The sequence below is a fragment of the Procambarus clarkii genome, chromosome 63 (assembly GCF_040958095.1).
Source record: "Procambarus clarkii isolate CNS0578487 chromosome 63, FALCON_Pclarkii_2.0, whole genome shotgun sequence".
In the NCBI taxonomy this organism is placed as follows: domain Eukaryota; kingdom Metazoa; phylum Arthropoda; class Malacostraca; order Decapoda; family Cambaridae; genus Procambarus; species Procambarus clarkii.
The window spans coordinates 29731282-29745717 of NC_091212.1; the positions used below are offsets into that span (position 1 = coordinate 29731282).

The following is a 14436-nucleotide window of genomic DNA, read 5'->3' on the forward strand; positions in this document are numbered from 1 at the left end:
CCACAGTGTACTGACATTTGAGTATCAGGTTGAAGGGTTAATGAACTCGAGGAGGGGAACTAAAAACAAAAGGCTGGCATTCCGAAAGGAAACTATGAGGAGATACGAAAATTCCTAACAGATATAACATGGGAAACAGAGTTCAGAGAAAAGATGGCTCAAGATATGATGGACTACATCACGCAGAAGTGTAAGGAGGCCGCAGACAAGTTTGTCCCAATCCAAAAGGAAAACAATGAAACGAAGATGAGAAACCCATGGTTCAATCAGATATGCAGGCTAGCCAAGTAGAAAAGTAAAAAGGCAAGGAGAAACTATACAAATAATAGGACACTTGAGAGCAGAGAAAGATATCAGAGTACTAGGAATGAATATGTCAGGTTGAGAAGAGAGGCAGAAAGGCATATGAAAATGACATCGCAAGCTAGGGAAAGACTCAGCCTAAATTGCTGCACAGCCACATCAGGAGAAAAACAACAGTAAAGGAAGAGGTAATGAAACTGAGAATAGGGGCAGACAGATTTACTACAAATGACAAGGAAGTGTGCGAGGAACTGAATAAGAAATTCCAGGTCTTCACATTAGAGCAAGGAGAAATTCCAGAGATAAGAGAAGGAATAGTTAACCAGGACCCACTAGAAGAGTTTGAGATTACCAGTGGGGAAGTAAGGAAACTGTTACTAAATTTGGATGTGTCAAAGGCTATAGGCCCTGATGGAATCTTCCCTTGGATACTGAAGGAAGGAGCGGAAGCACTGTGCCTGCCACTCTCCTTGGTGTATAACAAATTACTGGTAACAGGGGGACCTGCCAAAAATTTGGAAGACGGCTAATGTAGTCCCGATATACAAGAAGGGGGATAGACAGGAATCACTGAACTACAGGCCAGTGTCCCTAACTTGCATACCATGCAAGCTGATGGAGAAGATTGTGCAAAGAAAGCTAGTGGAACATCTGGAGCAAAAGAATTTTGTAACAAAGCATCAACATAGGTTCAGGGATGGCAAGTTCTGCCTCACAGGATTAATTGAATTCTACGACCATGCAACAAAAATCAGGCAAGTCAGGGGTGGGCAGACTGCATATTTTTGGATTGCCAGAAAGCCTTTGATACAGTGCCACACAAGAAGCTAGTGAAAAAGCTGGAGATGCAGGCAGGAGTGAAAGGGAAGATACTCCATTGGATAAGAGAGTACCTAAGCAACAGAAGACAACGAGTCACTGTGAGGGGCGAGGTCTCAGATTGGTGAAAAGTCACCAGTGGAGTCCCCTGGTTGAGTCCCGCAGGGTTCAGTCCTTCAGTCCATACTGTTTCTGATATATGTGAATGACCTCCCAGAGGGTATAGAATCGTTCCTTTCACTGTTTGCCGACGATGCAAAAATTATAAGGAGGATAAAAACAGGAAGGTAGGAGGTGGTTACAAGATGATCTAGACAGATTGAATGATTGGGCTGACAAATGGGTACTAAAGTTCAACCCAAGTAAATGCATGGTAATGAAACTAGGCGGTGAAAACAGGAGGCCAGACACAGGATGCAGAATACTTCATGAAAAGGACAGAGAGAACTTCAAAGAGTACTTGTGGGCCCAAAGACAATGGGCCCACAGCGTGTGCCAAGCCGCCTGAGGGCCACAAAGCTCAACAAAGAAAATGGGAAGACATCGGCGCACATTTTAAAACCAGTCCCCAAAAAATCGGATAAAAACCTGATTTTTGGCGAATTTTTAAAGTGGATGACGCAATGCTGCGTCATCCCCGGCATTACCGCCAGTAAACGGATGACGCAATGCTGCGTCATCCCCGAGCGAAAGTGTTAACAGATGGAATGCATTAGGCAGTGATGTGGTGGAGGCTGACTCCATACACGGTTTCAAATGTAGATATGATACAGAGCACCACTTGGTTTCCGAACCCCTTGGGGACGAGACCCGTCGGTTAACATGTAAGTTCGTATACGAGAAATAGAGGGGAAAAAATAAACTAGAAATGTAAAAAGAAATTTTTCCGAAAAATTTATGAAAAAAACTCTAGGGAAAAAAATCGTCAGGTTCATGGCGTAAATGCGACCGTGTTTTGTTTGTACTCATCAATAAGTGAAGTCCTGATCCGCTTTATAAAAGTCCTTAATTGTTCCTAACTGATTATTAAGACGTCTGGCAAACATCCTCTGCACGTTTCCTGCCAGCCTGCAGGAACATCCTGCCTAAAATATACGATGATGTACTGTACATTTAAGAAACAAATCTGGGTCACAGGTCTGTGGAGTGTGGTTAGGCTTACGGAGTCAGCCGGTCCCTCCCCCACCACCGACACACCTCCCCCTCTCCCCCCACCACCGACACACCTCCCCCTCTCCCCCCACCACCGACACACCTCCCCCTCTCCCCCCACCACCGACACACCTCCCCCTCTCCCCCCACCACCGACACACCACCCCCACCCCCCACCCCAAACCCATACACACACACACTCTCAAAGGTCACGTGGTTCACGGCTCACTTCAACACCCATATATCGCTTCCTGCCTGCCTGCCTGCCTGCCTGCCTCCTTCCCAGCCTGCCTCCTTCCCAGCCTGCCTCCTTCCCAGCCTGCCTCCTTCCCAGCCTGCCAGCCTGCTTCCTTCCCAGCCTGCCTCCTTCCCAGCCTGCCTGCCTGCCTCCTTCCCAGCCTGCCTCCTTCCCAGCCTGCCTCCTTCCCAGCCTGCCAGCCTGCTTCCTTCCCAGCCTGCCTCCTTCCCAGCCTGCCTGCCTGCCTCATTCCCAGCCTGCCAGCCTGCTTCCTTCTCAGCCTGCCTCCTTCCCAGCCTGCCAGCCTGCCTCCTTCCCTGCCTGCCAGCCTGCCTCCTTCCCAGCCTGCCAGCCTGCCTCCTTCCCAGCCTGCCAGCCTGCCTCCTTCCCAGCCTGCCAGCCTGCCTCCTTCCCAGCCTGCCTCCTTCCCAGCCTGCCTCCTTCCCAGCCTGCCTCCTTCCCAGCCTGCCTCCTTCCCAGCCTGCCTGCCTGCCTCCTTCCCAGCCTGCCTCCTTCCCAGCCTGCCTGCCTGCCTCCTTCCCAGCCTGCCAGCCTGCCTCCTTCCCAGCCTGCTTCCTCTCCAGCCAGCCTGCCTCCCTCCCTGCCATCATGCTAACGGGTAGTGTGTGTTAGGCTTATCTTCGGGAATGAGCCGGTCTCACCCCCACCACCAACAAACCACCCGCCCCCTACATCCCATCTCTCAAGGTCACGCGGTTCAACCGCGTGACTACCACTCACTCCCTGCCTGCAAGCTAGCCTGCCTGCCTGCCTGCCTGTGCCTGCCAGCCTGCCTTTCTCTCCCTAATTCTCACTACTACTTCCATCCCTTCCTGCCTACCTCCTAGCATCTCTCCCTACCTCCCCCTCCCTCTTAGCATCTCTCCCTACCTCCTAACATCTCTCCCTACCTCCCCCTCCCTCCTAGCATCTCTCTCTTCCCCCCTCTCACTGATTCTCCCCCCCCCCCCCTTCATTCATACTGCCTCCCACCTAAACTCCATCGTCCATCCACCCACCAGTCAGCCATCACTGACGCAATGCGTGCATTTAACTCCTTAAAATTGCCTCCTTAAAATTTTCTTAGATTAAGGACCTGCCCGAAACGCTGCGCGTGCTAGTGGCTTTACAAGACTGTAATTACCATATTTGTATCCTCACATTCCTTATGTACATTCTTGTATATGCATAAATAAATAAATAAATAAATTTGGAGCCAACATGGTGCACAGATGTTTCTTGATTGTGCAGATATGTAAAACAAAAGCACAGAATGAACATTCCAGCCTTATGGCAATTCAAAATAATCGGAATAATAGGCCGTGAATCTGTGAAGTCACAGTGGGCAAACTGGACCATCGCCCACCCACCACCACAAGCCGGCGTGACGCTTGGCGGACCCCTTCCTACCCGAACTTTGTTCGGGTAGCATGACTCCCCAACCCCAATCGGGAAACTGGAAGTTTCGGATAACTAAAGTTCGGAAACCAAGTGGTGCTCTGTAGAGCCTAGTAGGCTCAGGAATCTGTACACCAGTTGATTGACAGTTGAGAGGCGGGACCAAAGAGCCAGAGCTCAATCCCTGCAAGTACAAATAGGCGAGTATAGATGGAATACATTAAACAAAGTAGTGTATGCCAATACTATGAGAAACTTGACAGAAAAACTCAAAATCAACTATGGGTACATAAAATACCTGTTCCCATACATTAACTAAATTAGTATACACTACAAATTATTACAAGGGTTCTGGGTGACCGGAACCATGATACAAGAATATAGGGTCGCTAGGCACAGCTGGAATATATGTCAAAAGACATATCAATCCATAAAAATCATGGGGTCAATGATAATGCCTTTTATCTAATGCTACATTATTCAAAATAGTTCTCTGTGTATTCTCTCTCCTGTCTTAATATTGTTAATATAGGCAAACTGGTTGTATTCTGTAACATGAGAAAGATTATTTCTACCCAGAATGATCTGAAGCTCTGAGCTGCTCCTTTTCCTCATCAGTGATGTTAACGTGGGTCGCTTCCAAGTCAGAAATGCCAATGCTGGCCATTATATCTGCAGCAGGTGTTGATATCCGCAACTCTGAAGCGGAACAAAAAAAACATGAATATTGTAAAGGAACAAAAATAGTCAAATTCAATGTAAATTTAATGACAAAGAAACCAACAGAAATGAAAAATGGCCTTTAAATAAAACATTGCTTGCCATCAGATATTAATATTCCTGCCAATACTGTAAATGCACATAGTATATATGCATTACACAAAACTATATATAGTTTGAAACATTACATCATCTGATATAACACAGGCAGGACAATTTACCTCGACAGAGTACAGCCTCCTCTGCCTCCTGGTCCACAGACGACCCACAACTACTAAATGTTGCCTCCTCTGCCAAGTCCCCCCTTGCTGCTACTGGCTTCCCCTCTTGATAAACTGTTACTTGGACTGTGTGAAGAGCTACTCCCAGAGCCACTCGATGTTCTTGCTTGTAATGACTTTTCCAAGGGTTCTTCAGGAGCAACGAAGCCTCTACGCACCAGACGCTGACCCTGAAATGACTTGAGACACTTATTCATTTTGATAATTTTTTATTAAATTTACATTTTTGCTTGTCTATAACCTAAATATACGTATTACCTAAATATACAGCAGATTGGAGAAGAATACTTTTCTTACAAGCATCTTAATTAATAATCCAATGCAAGAACTTGAGTCAACTGTTGAAAAAGTTTGTGTATTAGTGATTTTTTTCATACAGTATTTAACCCTTATGCTACTACAGCTACAAGGAACGTTAACGAGGTAGCGTTCAGCCAGGACCCTGTTCGACCGCCAAAAGCCCCGTGCCCGAATGTCAGCCCAGGAAATGTTACCAAAGACGGCAGCAAGAGCAGCAAACTTACAAACGTTATGGGCACGGGGATAGACTGCAGGCTGGCTAGACCTAATAACCGTGCGGACGACCTGAGAAACCCGTACCCGCGAACAAGGAGGAAGGGAAACCGGATCAACCCAAAGTGCGTCCCCAGACACAGAAGCCGTGGCACGCAAATAACAGCGGAGGGCCGCAATCGGACACAACACATGACGCATCCCCGGCCTGACCAACCAAGCATCAACAACCCAAGGACCCCTCTGGAAGGCAGCAGTCTCATTCTTCGCCAGAAAAGAAGGAGACGGCTGCAGATGAACAAACCTATCACCACGACCGAAAGAGCAGAAACCCTTGCGCCGGAAGAGAGCATGAAGCTCCCCGACCCAACCCCCGGAGGCCAATGCCAACAGGCAAAGAGCCTTAAACAAACAATCCTGAACCGAAGGGGCCACAACAAACCGAGGATAAGAGAGGTACAAGAGCACTCTGTCCAAAGACCAGAACGGCTCAGGAGGCGCAAGAGCAGGCAGGAGGTGAAACAACGCACAAGAATGCTTGTGAAACGGTGCAGAAGTGACATCTATACCAAAAGCAAGCTGCAGCGGCTCTGCCAGCACCACACGATACGAGGCGACAGTATTCAGCATAAGATGACGGTCCAGGCACAACCACAAGAGAAAGGACACCACCCGAACCAAAAGCAAAGTACAACGACAAAGAGTCAAAAAGAACTGGAAGGACCGCCAGGAAACTTCATACAGCTGCCGAGACAAAGCCCGCAGGTGGGACACCATCAATGAAGTCACTTGATCACCATACAAATGGTATTAAATTGTATCACAGCCACATGCATATATTGCTCAATCGCAGAGGCCGCAAACAACAAAGGACAAAAGGGCAAAGATAATCTAAGAGACAGGGCCCAAGCCGATTCCAAGGAGGAAGTGAGCATCACCTGCCAACACGCGAGACATGCAGCGAAAAACCGCGACAGCGCATCCCGCAGGATCGGTGTAAACAACTTCAAAAGTGCAGACGACTCACGAGAAGCCGAGGTGCCAGACCCAGGAACGGCCCCAAGCGCCTCTACATCCTCCGCAAGTCAATCCGAAGACAGCTCAAGGAGGGAAAAGAAACGCACAACTGAAGCCAACGAGTCCCGAGCGCACAAGTCCTCGGCCACAAGCGCAGCCGACAGGGAAGGAACCCGCACGTGAAGCTGAACCATGCCAACATCCCGCAGAAGGGCTGGAGCGAAAAGGCACTCATTAAGGTGTACAAAATCCCTCTCCAGGTAAAACTAAACCACAGTTAACACCTCGCACCACTCAAGCGTGCGGGTACTGACAGAAGGTGTCCTAAGCATCCAGCGAGAACATAGGGCAATCTGCAAGCCAGGATGACTCAGGAACCTCATAACAAACCCAGTATGGAGACAAAGACCCATACCTGAAGGAAGACGGATCCATTATAGAAGCATACTCCTGGTCACGCAAGAGGTAATCCGCGATGGCTGCCTGCACCTCACAGGAACCCGAAAACCTCCGGAAGGACGGAACCGAAGGACCCGCAGGGACACTGAACCGAACACGGGAAAGAGACGAACCCAAATCCAACTCGTATGCAGAGGGGAGAAAGGAAAACCCCACTCCTTGTAACAGTGCACCCGAATATCATCATCAGATGATATTATTGCTGGCAAAAACAATGGGCGTCGCCTTGAGATAAGGGGACAGAGCAACCCTCAAACACGCACAAAGCGAGATGGGACTCAGGGGTCACATCCATCAGACCTGAGTGCCCTTGCTGGGTTTTGCAGGGCCCCTAGACTGGCTCTGCTAAGGGTTATCCCAGGCAGGGTACTACTATCCAGAGCCCAAGCAACCAAACGACACTGCTAAAGCTGAACCCCCGGATGTGTCCACTCATAGGGGTGAAGCAGGGGGGTAGGTACCACCAAACAATAAGCAAACCCTAATATAACAGGGGGTAGGAGACACCAAGGCAGAAACCAAAAACCTCAAAAAAAAATGTAAAAGATAAACCTTGTAAGAGTACAACGTACCCAGAAGGAACAGAGCCAGCCGCTGTTAAAGGTGAAAACTAGCTGCGCAGTACCCTGTGCCCCTACCAGTGTAAAAACTACCACTTACCCCAAGGTAAACAAGGGAGGAAACCCCCCAACACACTCAGGGCAGTCAATCACCAAGCAGCAAAAGACCAACAGAGGTAGACCCAAAGGTGACTTGTGGAAGAGAACCCCAAGTCCCAAGGGCAGTACTTACACGGTACTCAGGGAAGGCAGCCTGCAGAATGCACATGCAGCCCGAGTACCTGTGAATATTGCTCCCAACTCGCACACCACTGTAAGAGAAGTACTGAATCAGAGGACAACACAGCACAAGAATTGGAGCTGGAGCCATACGTCCGTGTTGTATCCAATCAGCAGAAGAACTGTAGGGTGGATTGCCGGCACGGGGGTCTTAGGCTCCCCCTTCCCCCTCCCAGGGAGAGGGTGAGCTGCACAGACATGCAGCGCAGCTCGTGTGACATTATGCTTGTTTGCTCGTTTTCAATTGGGGAGTTCTGTCCACTTGTCTATTTTCGTCGTTTTTAACCAGAATAGGGGTTTGTTTTAGGGCGCTTACCTTTCTGGGTGCCTGTCCCAGTCGATGGCAGATATAGAATGCTCCACAATCACATGTGCATTTCTATAGACCATTGCTCCTCGTGCCTCTGAGGGGGCCAGGTTCTGGCCATGGTCCCCGGAAGGCCTAGAACTCCACTCACATCGACTGATGCCAAAAGTTAGGACTATCCGCATCAATCTGGATAGCTCCAAGGAGCCGTAGGGGGCTCCCCCCAGAAAAAACAGAAAATGAATAAAAGAGTAAAATAATGAACAGGGTAGACAGAGCAACTGTAAAAAAAAAAATTTGAATGCACAGTATTGAAATGCCATTTTTGGGACAAGACTCGAAGGCTCCCTGGAGCTATCCAGGCTGATATGTATATTATTACCAGGGACCACGAGCCAGAACCTGATGCCCTCAGAGGTGTACGAGGAGCAATGGCCTATAGAAATGCACATGTGTGTGTGGAGTATTCTATGTCAGCCATCGACCAGGCCGGGCACCCAGAAAGGTAGGCGCTCCAAAATAAACCTCTAATCTGGTTAAAACTACTACTGAAAACTAACTACTGTAGTAAACTGAACTCCCAACTGAAAAATGAGCAAACGAGCATGACATCACATTTGCTGCTCCGCTTGTCTGAGCAGCTCCCCCTTCCCTGGGAGGGGAAAGGGGGAGCCCCAGACCCATTGCACTGGTTATCCACCTGTCAGTTCGAGGCTGGTTGTCAAAACACATGAAAAAATTAAGCCGACCAGGGGGGGGGGGGAAGGGAGGGTTGCCGGGAAGCCTCCAGGTCTCACCTAGGAAATGGTGTTTCATTACATTCAACGCTGGTTTTCTGAAAGGGGGGAAGGGGACCTTCGGCTTCCCGGAGGTACCTACCCAAAGTCAAGGACAAAAGTGGGATAACCCCCGAGAGGCAGAAACCACGCACCTAAAACTCGAAAGCAAGACAACAGGCAACAACGAAATGATTCCACTGAAGACCCGGAGACCCGAACACAAGAACAAGGACAAAGGGAACCCTGGGAAACTCAAGGCGCGTCAAGGGCCACAGAGGCTGCGGCACTCAGGCGAAGGCCTGCAAAAATAAAAAGAACGGTTGCAACAAACAAACCTAACACCAGAATCAAAAGGCGCAGAAACCTGAGAAACAATTCAGAACCGAGAGGGCCACAACCAACCGAGAGGGCCACAACCAACCGAGGGGAAGAGAGACGAGAGCATCATGTCCAAAGACCAGGATTGCACAGGTGGCGCATGAGCAGGCCGGAGGTGAAACAACACCCTAGACAGCTTGCGAAACGGTGCAGAAGGAGCATCAAAACTGAAAGCAAGCCATAGCAGCTCTGCCAGCGCCACACTATAATGAGGCGACAGAATACAGCAAACGAAGACAGTCCCGAAATGGCCACTAGAGAAAGGACATGGCCACCTCAACAAAAAGCAAAGTACACATACGAGAGACAAAGAGAAAGGAAGGAACCTTTCTTTCCTCGGCAACGCATGCGGGTAAACCGCATGCCGTTGCCGAGACGAAACCCGCAGGTGGACACTATCAAAGAAGCTGCCTGATCACCATACAGGTGGCGATAGACACAAGTCAAAATGGCCCAACTCGAGGAGAAGATCGAACCAGTCACGTAATGGGCCGGACCGATCTGCTGAAAGAGGCGGAGCCACGGGAAAACCTCCAAGTTCGGACACCGAGCAAGCAGCGCCAGAATCCAAGGCCGAGCCGGCCACCATGGGGCCGAGAGGACAACTCTCCCTTAGTAAGTCTCCAAGTCAGCTAGGACCTGGAGCAATAGCTGAACCTGGGGGGAAAAGGCACAGGAACCCCCACCACGACCAGTCCTGCCAGAAGGTATTGATCCCAACAGCCTCGCAGTCTGGGAAGGGCACCACATATACTGGAAGACGCCTCGACCATGCCGACCATACCAAGAGGTCCACCACCGGGCACCCACTCATTTAGTTGGCAGAGCCAACTGAATGAGTCAGCGTTAACTGTCTATCCCACGAACAGAGAAATGAACGGGACAGGCCATCCGGCAGGACGCTGGACACCCCCTCGAACGTGAACGGCCAGGAGAGCCAAACCCCGAGAGCTTGGTAGACGAGTCACCCAAAGCGACCAGCCCCAAAAAGCGAAGGACCGCATCGAACCCCTCAGTTCTGGCAATGAACCACTGGGAGGCAGTCCGAACCGTCGATCCGCGGGTGACCCAAACCCTCCGAAGCGCAAACCTCACCGCTGCAAACTCCTGCACCGTGCTGTGGGCCCGACAAAAGGATGGACCCCACCGCCCCTGGCTGGCTTGGTGAGCACTCGAGCACTGGTCACAAAGCCCCAGCCCAGAGACGACGTGTCCATGAACACATCGAACGAGGGCTCAGGTAGGTGCCAAGGCACTGAACCCCGAAAAACCCGAAGAGGAAGTCGGCGACGCAGCAGCCAACGCAAGGCCCCCGTGGGTCGAACCCAGCTATCACGAGAGGCGGAAGGGACTTCACCTAAGGAACTAGAACAGCCGATTAAGCCAAACCTGACCCGGCAGGTAGACAATCATCGCTAGGTCAGGCTCCCGCACAACCCTCGAGCAACCGCCGGGTGACCAGTGAGCTCCCAGAAACAAGCCCATGCAGGACTGCAGCTGTAGGAGACACTCCGGAGGGAGAGACTAGTTAGTGGTCCAAGAGCCCCAAACAAGACCCAGTCAGGTCCAAACCAGGGAGTGGACCAGATGGGACTCCCTCCAGTTCACCAGGAACCTGAACTCAGCAAGCTGGGAAAGAACCAAATCCCTGGCGAGCAGACACTCGGATCGACTGGTAGCCCATACCAGCCAGTCGAGGTAGGCCAACACCCGAACAACTAAAAGACGCAGATGGGCCACGACGACCCGGGTAAGGCGTGTGAACACGCGAGGAGCCAGGTTCAACCCGAACGGGAAACAACAAAAGCGGTAACCGAGACGCCCCAGCACAAAACTGAGCCAGTCCCTGAGCCCGGGATGAAACGGGACGTACCAATATGTGTCCTTGAGGTCCAGGGACACCATCCAAGGCGGCCAGCTCTAGCAGAAGCCAGACCAGGGATACAGAGCACCACTTGGTTTCCGAACCCCTTGGGGACGAGACCCGTCGGTTAACATGTAAGTTCGTATACGAGAAATAGAGGGGAAAAAATAAACTAGAAATGTAAAAAGAAATTGGTCTGAAAAAATTTACGAAAAAACTCTAGGGAAAAAATCGACAGGTTCATAGCGTAAATGCGACCGTGTTTTGTTTGTACTCACCAATAAGTGAAGTCCTGATCCGCTTTATAAAAGTCCTTAATTGTTCCTAACTGATTATTAAGACGACTGGCAAACATCCTCTAGATGTTTCCTGCCAGCCTGCAGGAACATCCTGCCAGCCTGCAGGAACATCCTGCCAGCCTGCCTGCCAGCTTGCCTGCCAGCCTGCAGGCACATCCTGCCAGCCTGCAGGCACATCCTGCCAGCCTGCAGGCACATCCTGCCAGCCTGCAGGAACATCCTGCCAGCCTGCAGGCACATCCTGCCAGCCTGCAGGAACATCCTGCCAGCCTGCAGGAACATCCTGCCAGCCTGCAGGAACATCCTGCCAGCCTGCAGGAACATCCTGCCAGCCTGCAGGAACATCCTGCCAGCCTGCCTGCCAGCTTGCCTGCCAGCCTGCAGGCACATCCTGCCAGCCTGCAGGAACATCCTGCCAGCCTGCAGGAACATCCTGCCAGCCTGCCTGCCAGCTTGCCTGCCAGCCTGCAGGCACATCCTGCCAGCCTGCAGGCACATCCTGCCAGCCTGCAGGCACATCCTGCCAGCCTGCAGGCACATCCTGCCAGCCTGCAGGCACATCCTGCCAGCCTGCCTGCCAGCTTGCCTGCCAGCCTGCAGGCACATCCTTCCTAAAATATACGATGATGTACTGTACATTTAAGAAACAAATCTGGGTCACAGGTCTGTGGAGTGTGGTTAGGCTTACGGAGTCAGCCGGTCCCTCCCCCACCACTGACACACCTCCCCCTCTCCCCCCACCCCAAACCCATACACACACACACACACACACACACTCTCAGAGGTCACGTGGTTCATGGTTCACTTCAACACCCATATATCGCTTCCTGCCTGCCTGCCTCCTTCCCAGCCTGCAAGCCTGCCTGCCTGCCTCCTTCCCAGCCTGCAAGCCTGCCTGCCTCCTTCCCAGCCTGCAAGCCTGCCTGCCTCCTTCCCAGCCTGCAAGCCTGCCTGCCTGCCTGCCTCCTTCCCAGCCTGCAAGCCTGCCTCCTTCCCAGCCTGCAAGCCTGCCTGCCTGCCTGCCTCCTTCCCAGCCTGCAAGCCTGCCTGCCTCCTTCCCAGCCTGCAAGCCTGCCTGCCTGCCTGCCTCCTTCCCAGCCTGCAAGCCTGCCTGCCTGCCTGCCTCCTTCCCAGCCTGCAAGCCTGCCTGCCTCCTTCCCAGCCTGCAAGCCTGCCTGCCTGCCTGCCTCCTTCCCAGCCTGCAAGCCTGCCTGCCTGCCTGCCTCCTTCCCAGCCTGCAAGCCTGCCTGCCTGCCTGCCTCCTTCCCAGCCTGCAAGCCTGCCTGCCTGTCTCCTTCCCAGCCTGCAAGCCTGCCTGCCTCCTTCCCAGCCTGCAAGCCTGCCTGCCTGCCTGCCTCCTTCCCAGCCTGCAAGCCTGCCTGCCTGCCTGCCTGCCTCCTTCCCAGCCTGCAAGCCTGCCTGCCTGCCTCCTTCCCAGCCTGCAAGCCTGCCTGCCTGCCTGCCTGCCTCCTTCCCAGCCTGCAAGCCTGCCTGCCTGCCTCCTTCCCAGCCTGCAAGCCTGCCTGCCTGCCTGCCTGCCTCCTTCCCAGCCTGCAAGCCTGCCTGCCTGCCTGCCTGCCTCCTTCCCAGCCTGCAAGCCTGCCTGCCTGCCTGCCTGCCTCCTTCCCAGCCTGCAAGCCTGCCTGCCTGCCTGCCTCCTTCCCAGCCTGCAAGCCTGCCTGCCTGCCTGCCTCCTTCCCAGCCTGCAAGCCTGCCTGCCTGCCTGCCTCCTTCCCAGCCTGCAAGCCTGCCTGCCTGCCTGCCTCCTTCCCAGCCTGCAAGCCTGCCTGCCTGCCTGCCTTCTTTCCAGCCTGCAAGCCTGCCTGCCTGCCTCCTTCCCAGCCTGCAAGCCTGCCTGCCTGCCTCCTTCCCAGCCTGCAAGCCTGCCTGCCTGCCTCCTTCCCAGCCTGCAAGCCTGCCTGCCTGCCTCCTTCCCAGCCTGCAAGCCTGCCTGCCTGCCTCCTTCCCAGCCTGCCTGCCTGCCTCCTTCCCAGCCTGCAAGCCTGCCTGCCTGCCTCCTTCCCAGCCTGCAAGCCTGCCTGCCTGCCTCCTTCCCAGCCTGCAAGCCTGCCTGCCTGCCTCCTTCCCAGCCTGCAAGCCTGCCTGCCTGCCTCCTTCCCAGCCTGCAAGCCTGCCTGCCTGCCTCCTTCCCAGCCTGCAAGCCTGCCTGCCTGCCTCCTTCCCAGCCTGCAAGCCTGCCTGCCTGCCTCCTTCCCAGCCTGCAAGCCTGCCTGCCTGCCTCCTTCCCAGCCTGCAAGCCTGCCTGCCTGCCTCCTTCCCAGCCTGCAAGCCTGCCTGCCTGCCTCCTTCCCAGCCTGCAAGCCTGCCTGCCTGCCTCCTTCCCAGCCTGCAAGCCTGCCTGCCTGCCTCCTTCCCAGCCTGCAAGCCTGCCTGCCTGCCTCCTTCCCAGCCTGCAAGCCTGCCTGCCTGCCTCCTTCCCAGCCTGCAAGCCTGCCTGCCTGCCTGCCTCCTTCCCAGCCTGCAAGCCTGCCTGCCTGCCTGCCTGCCTCCTTCCCAGCCTGCAAGCCTGCCTGCCTGCCTGCCTGCCTGCCTCCTTCCCAGCCTGCAAGCCTGCCTGCCTGCATGCCTGCCTGCCTCCTTCCCAGCCTGCAAGCCTGCCTGCCTGCCTCCTTCCCAGCCTGCAAGCCTGCCTGCCTCCTTCCCAGCCTGCAAGCCTGCCTGCCTGCCTGCCTCCTTCCCAGCCTGCCTGCCTGCCTGCCTCCTTCCCAGCCTGCAAGCCTGCCTGCCTGCCTGCCTCCTTCCCAGCCTGCAAGCCTGCCTGCCTGCCTGCCTCCTTCCCAGCCTGCAAGCCTGCCTGCCTCCTTCCCAGCCTGCAAGCCTGCCTGCCTGCCTGCCTCCTTCCCAGCCTGCAAGCCTGCCTGCCTGCCTGCCTCCTTCCCAGCCTGCAAGCCTGCCTGCCTGCCTGCCTCCTTCCCAGCCTGCAAGCCTGCCTGCCTGCCTGCCTCCTTCCCAGCCTGCAAGCCTGCCTGCCTCCTTCCCAGCCTGCAAGCCTGCCTGCCTGCCTCCTTCCCAGCCTGCAAGCCTGCCTGCCTGCCTCCTTTCCAGCCTG

The 14436-nt window shown here is 53.6% G+C and overlaps 1 protein-coding gene across 1 annotated transcript in view; it reads right to left on the minus strand.

The window, feature by feature from the left end:
• The window catches only part of ema (C-type lectin domain containing ema), a 198941-nt gene that overhangs the window by 141752 nt on the left and 42753 nt on the right, over window positions 1-14436 (minus strand). Inside the window, 3 exon segments of the mRNA XM_069308827.1 lie at window positions 4486-4609; window positions 4852-4924; window positions 4926-5090. Coding sequence (XP_069164928.1) covers window positions 4486-4609; window positions 4852-4924; window positions 4926-5090 — 362 coding nt within the window.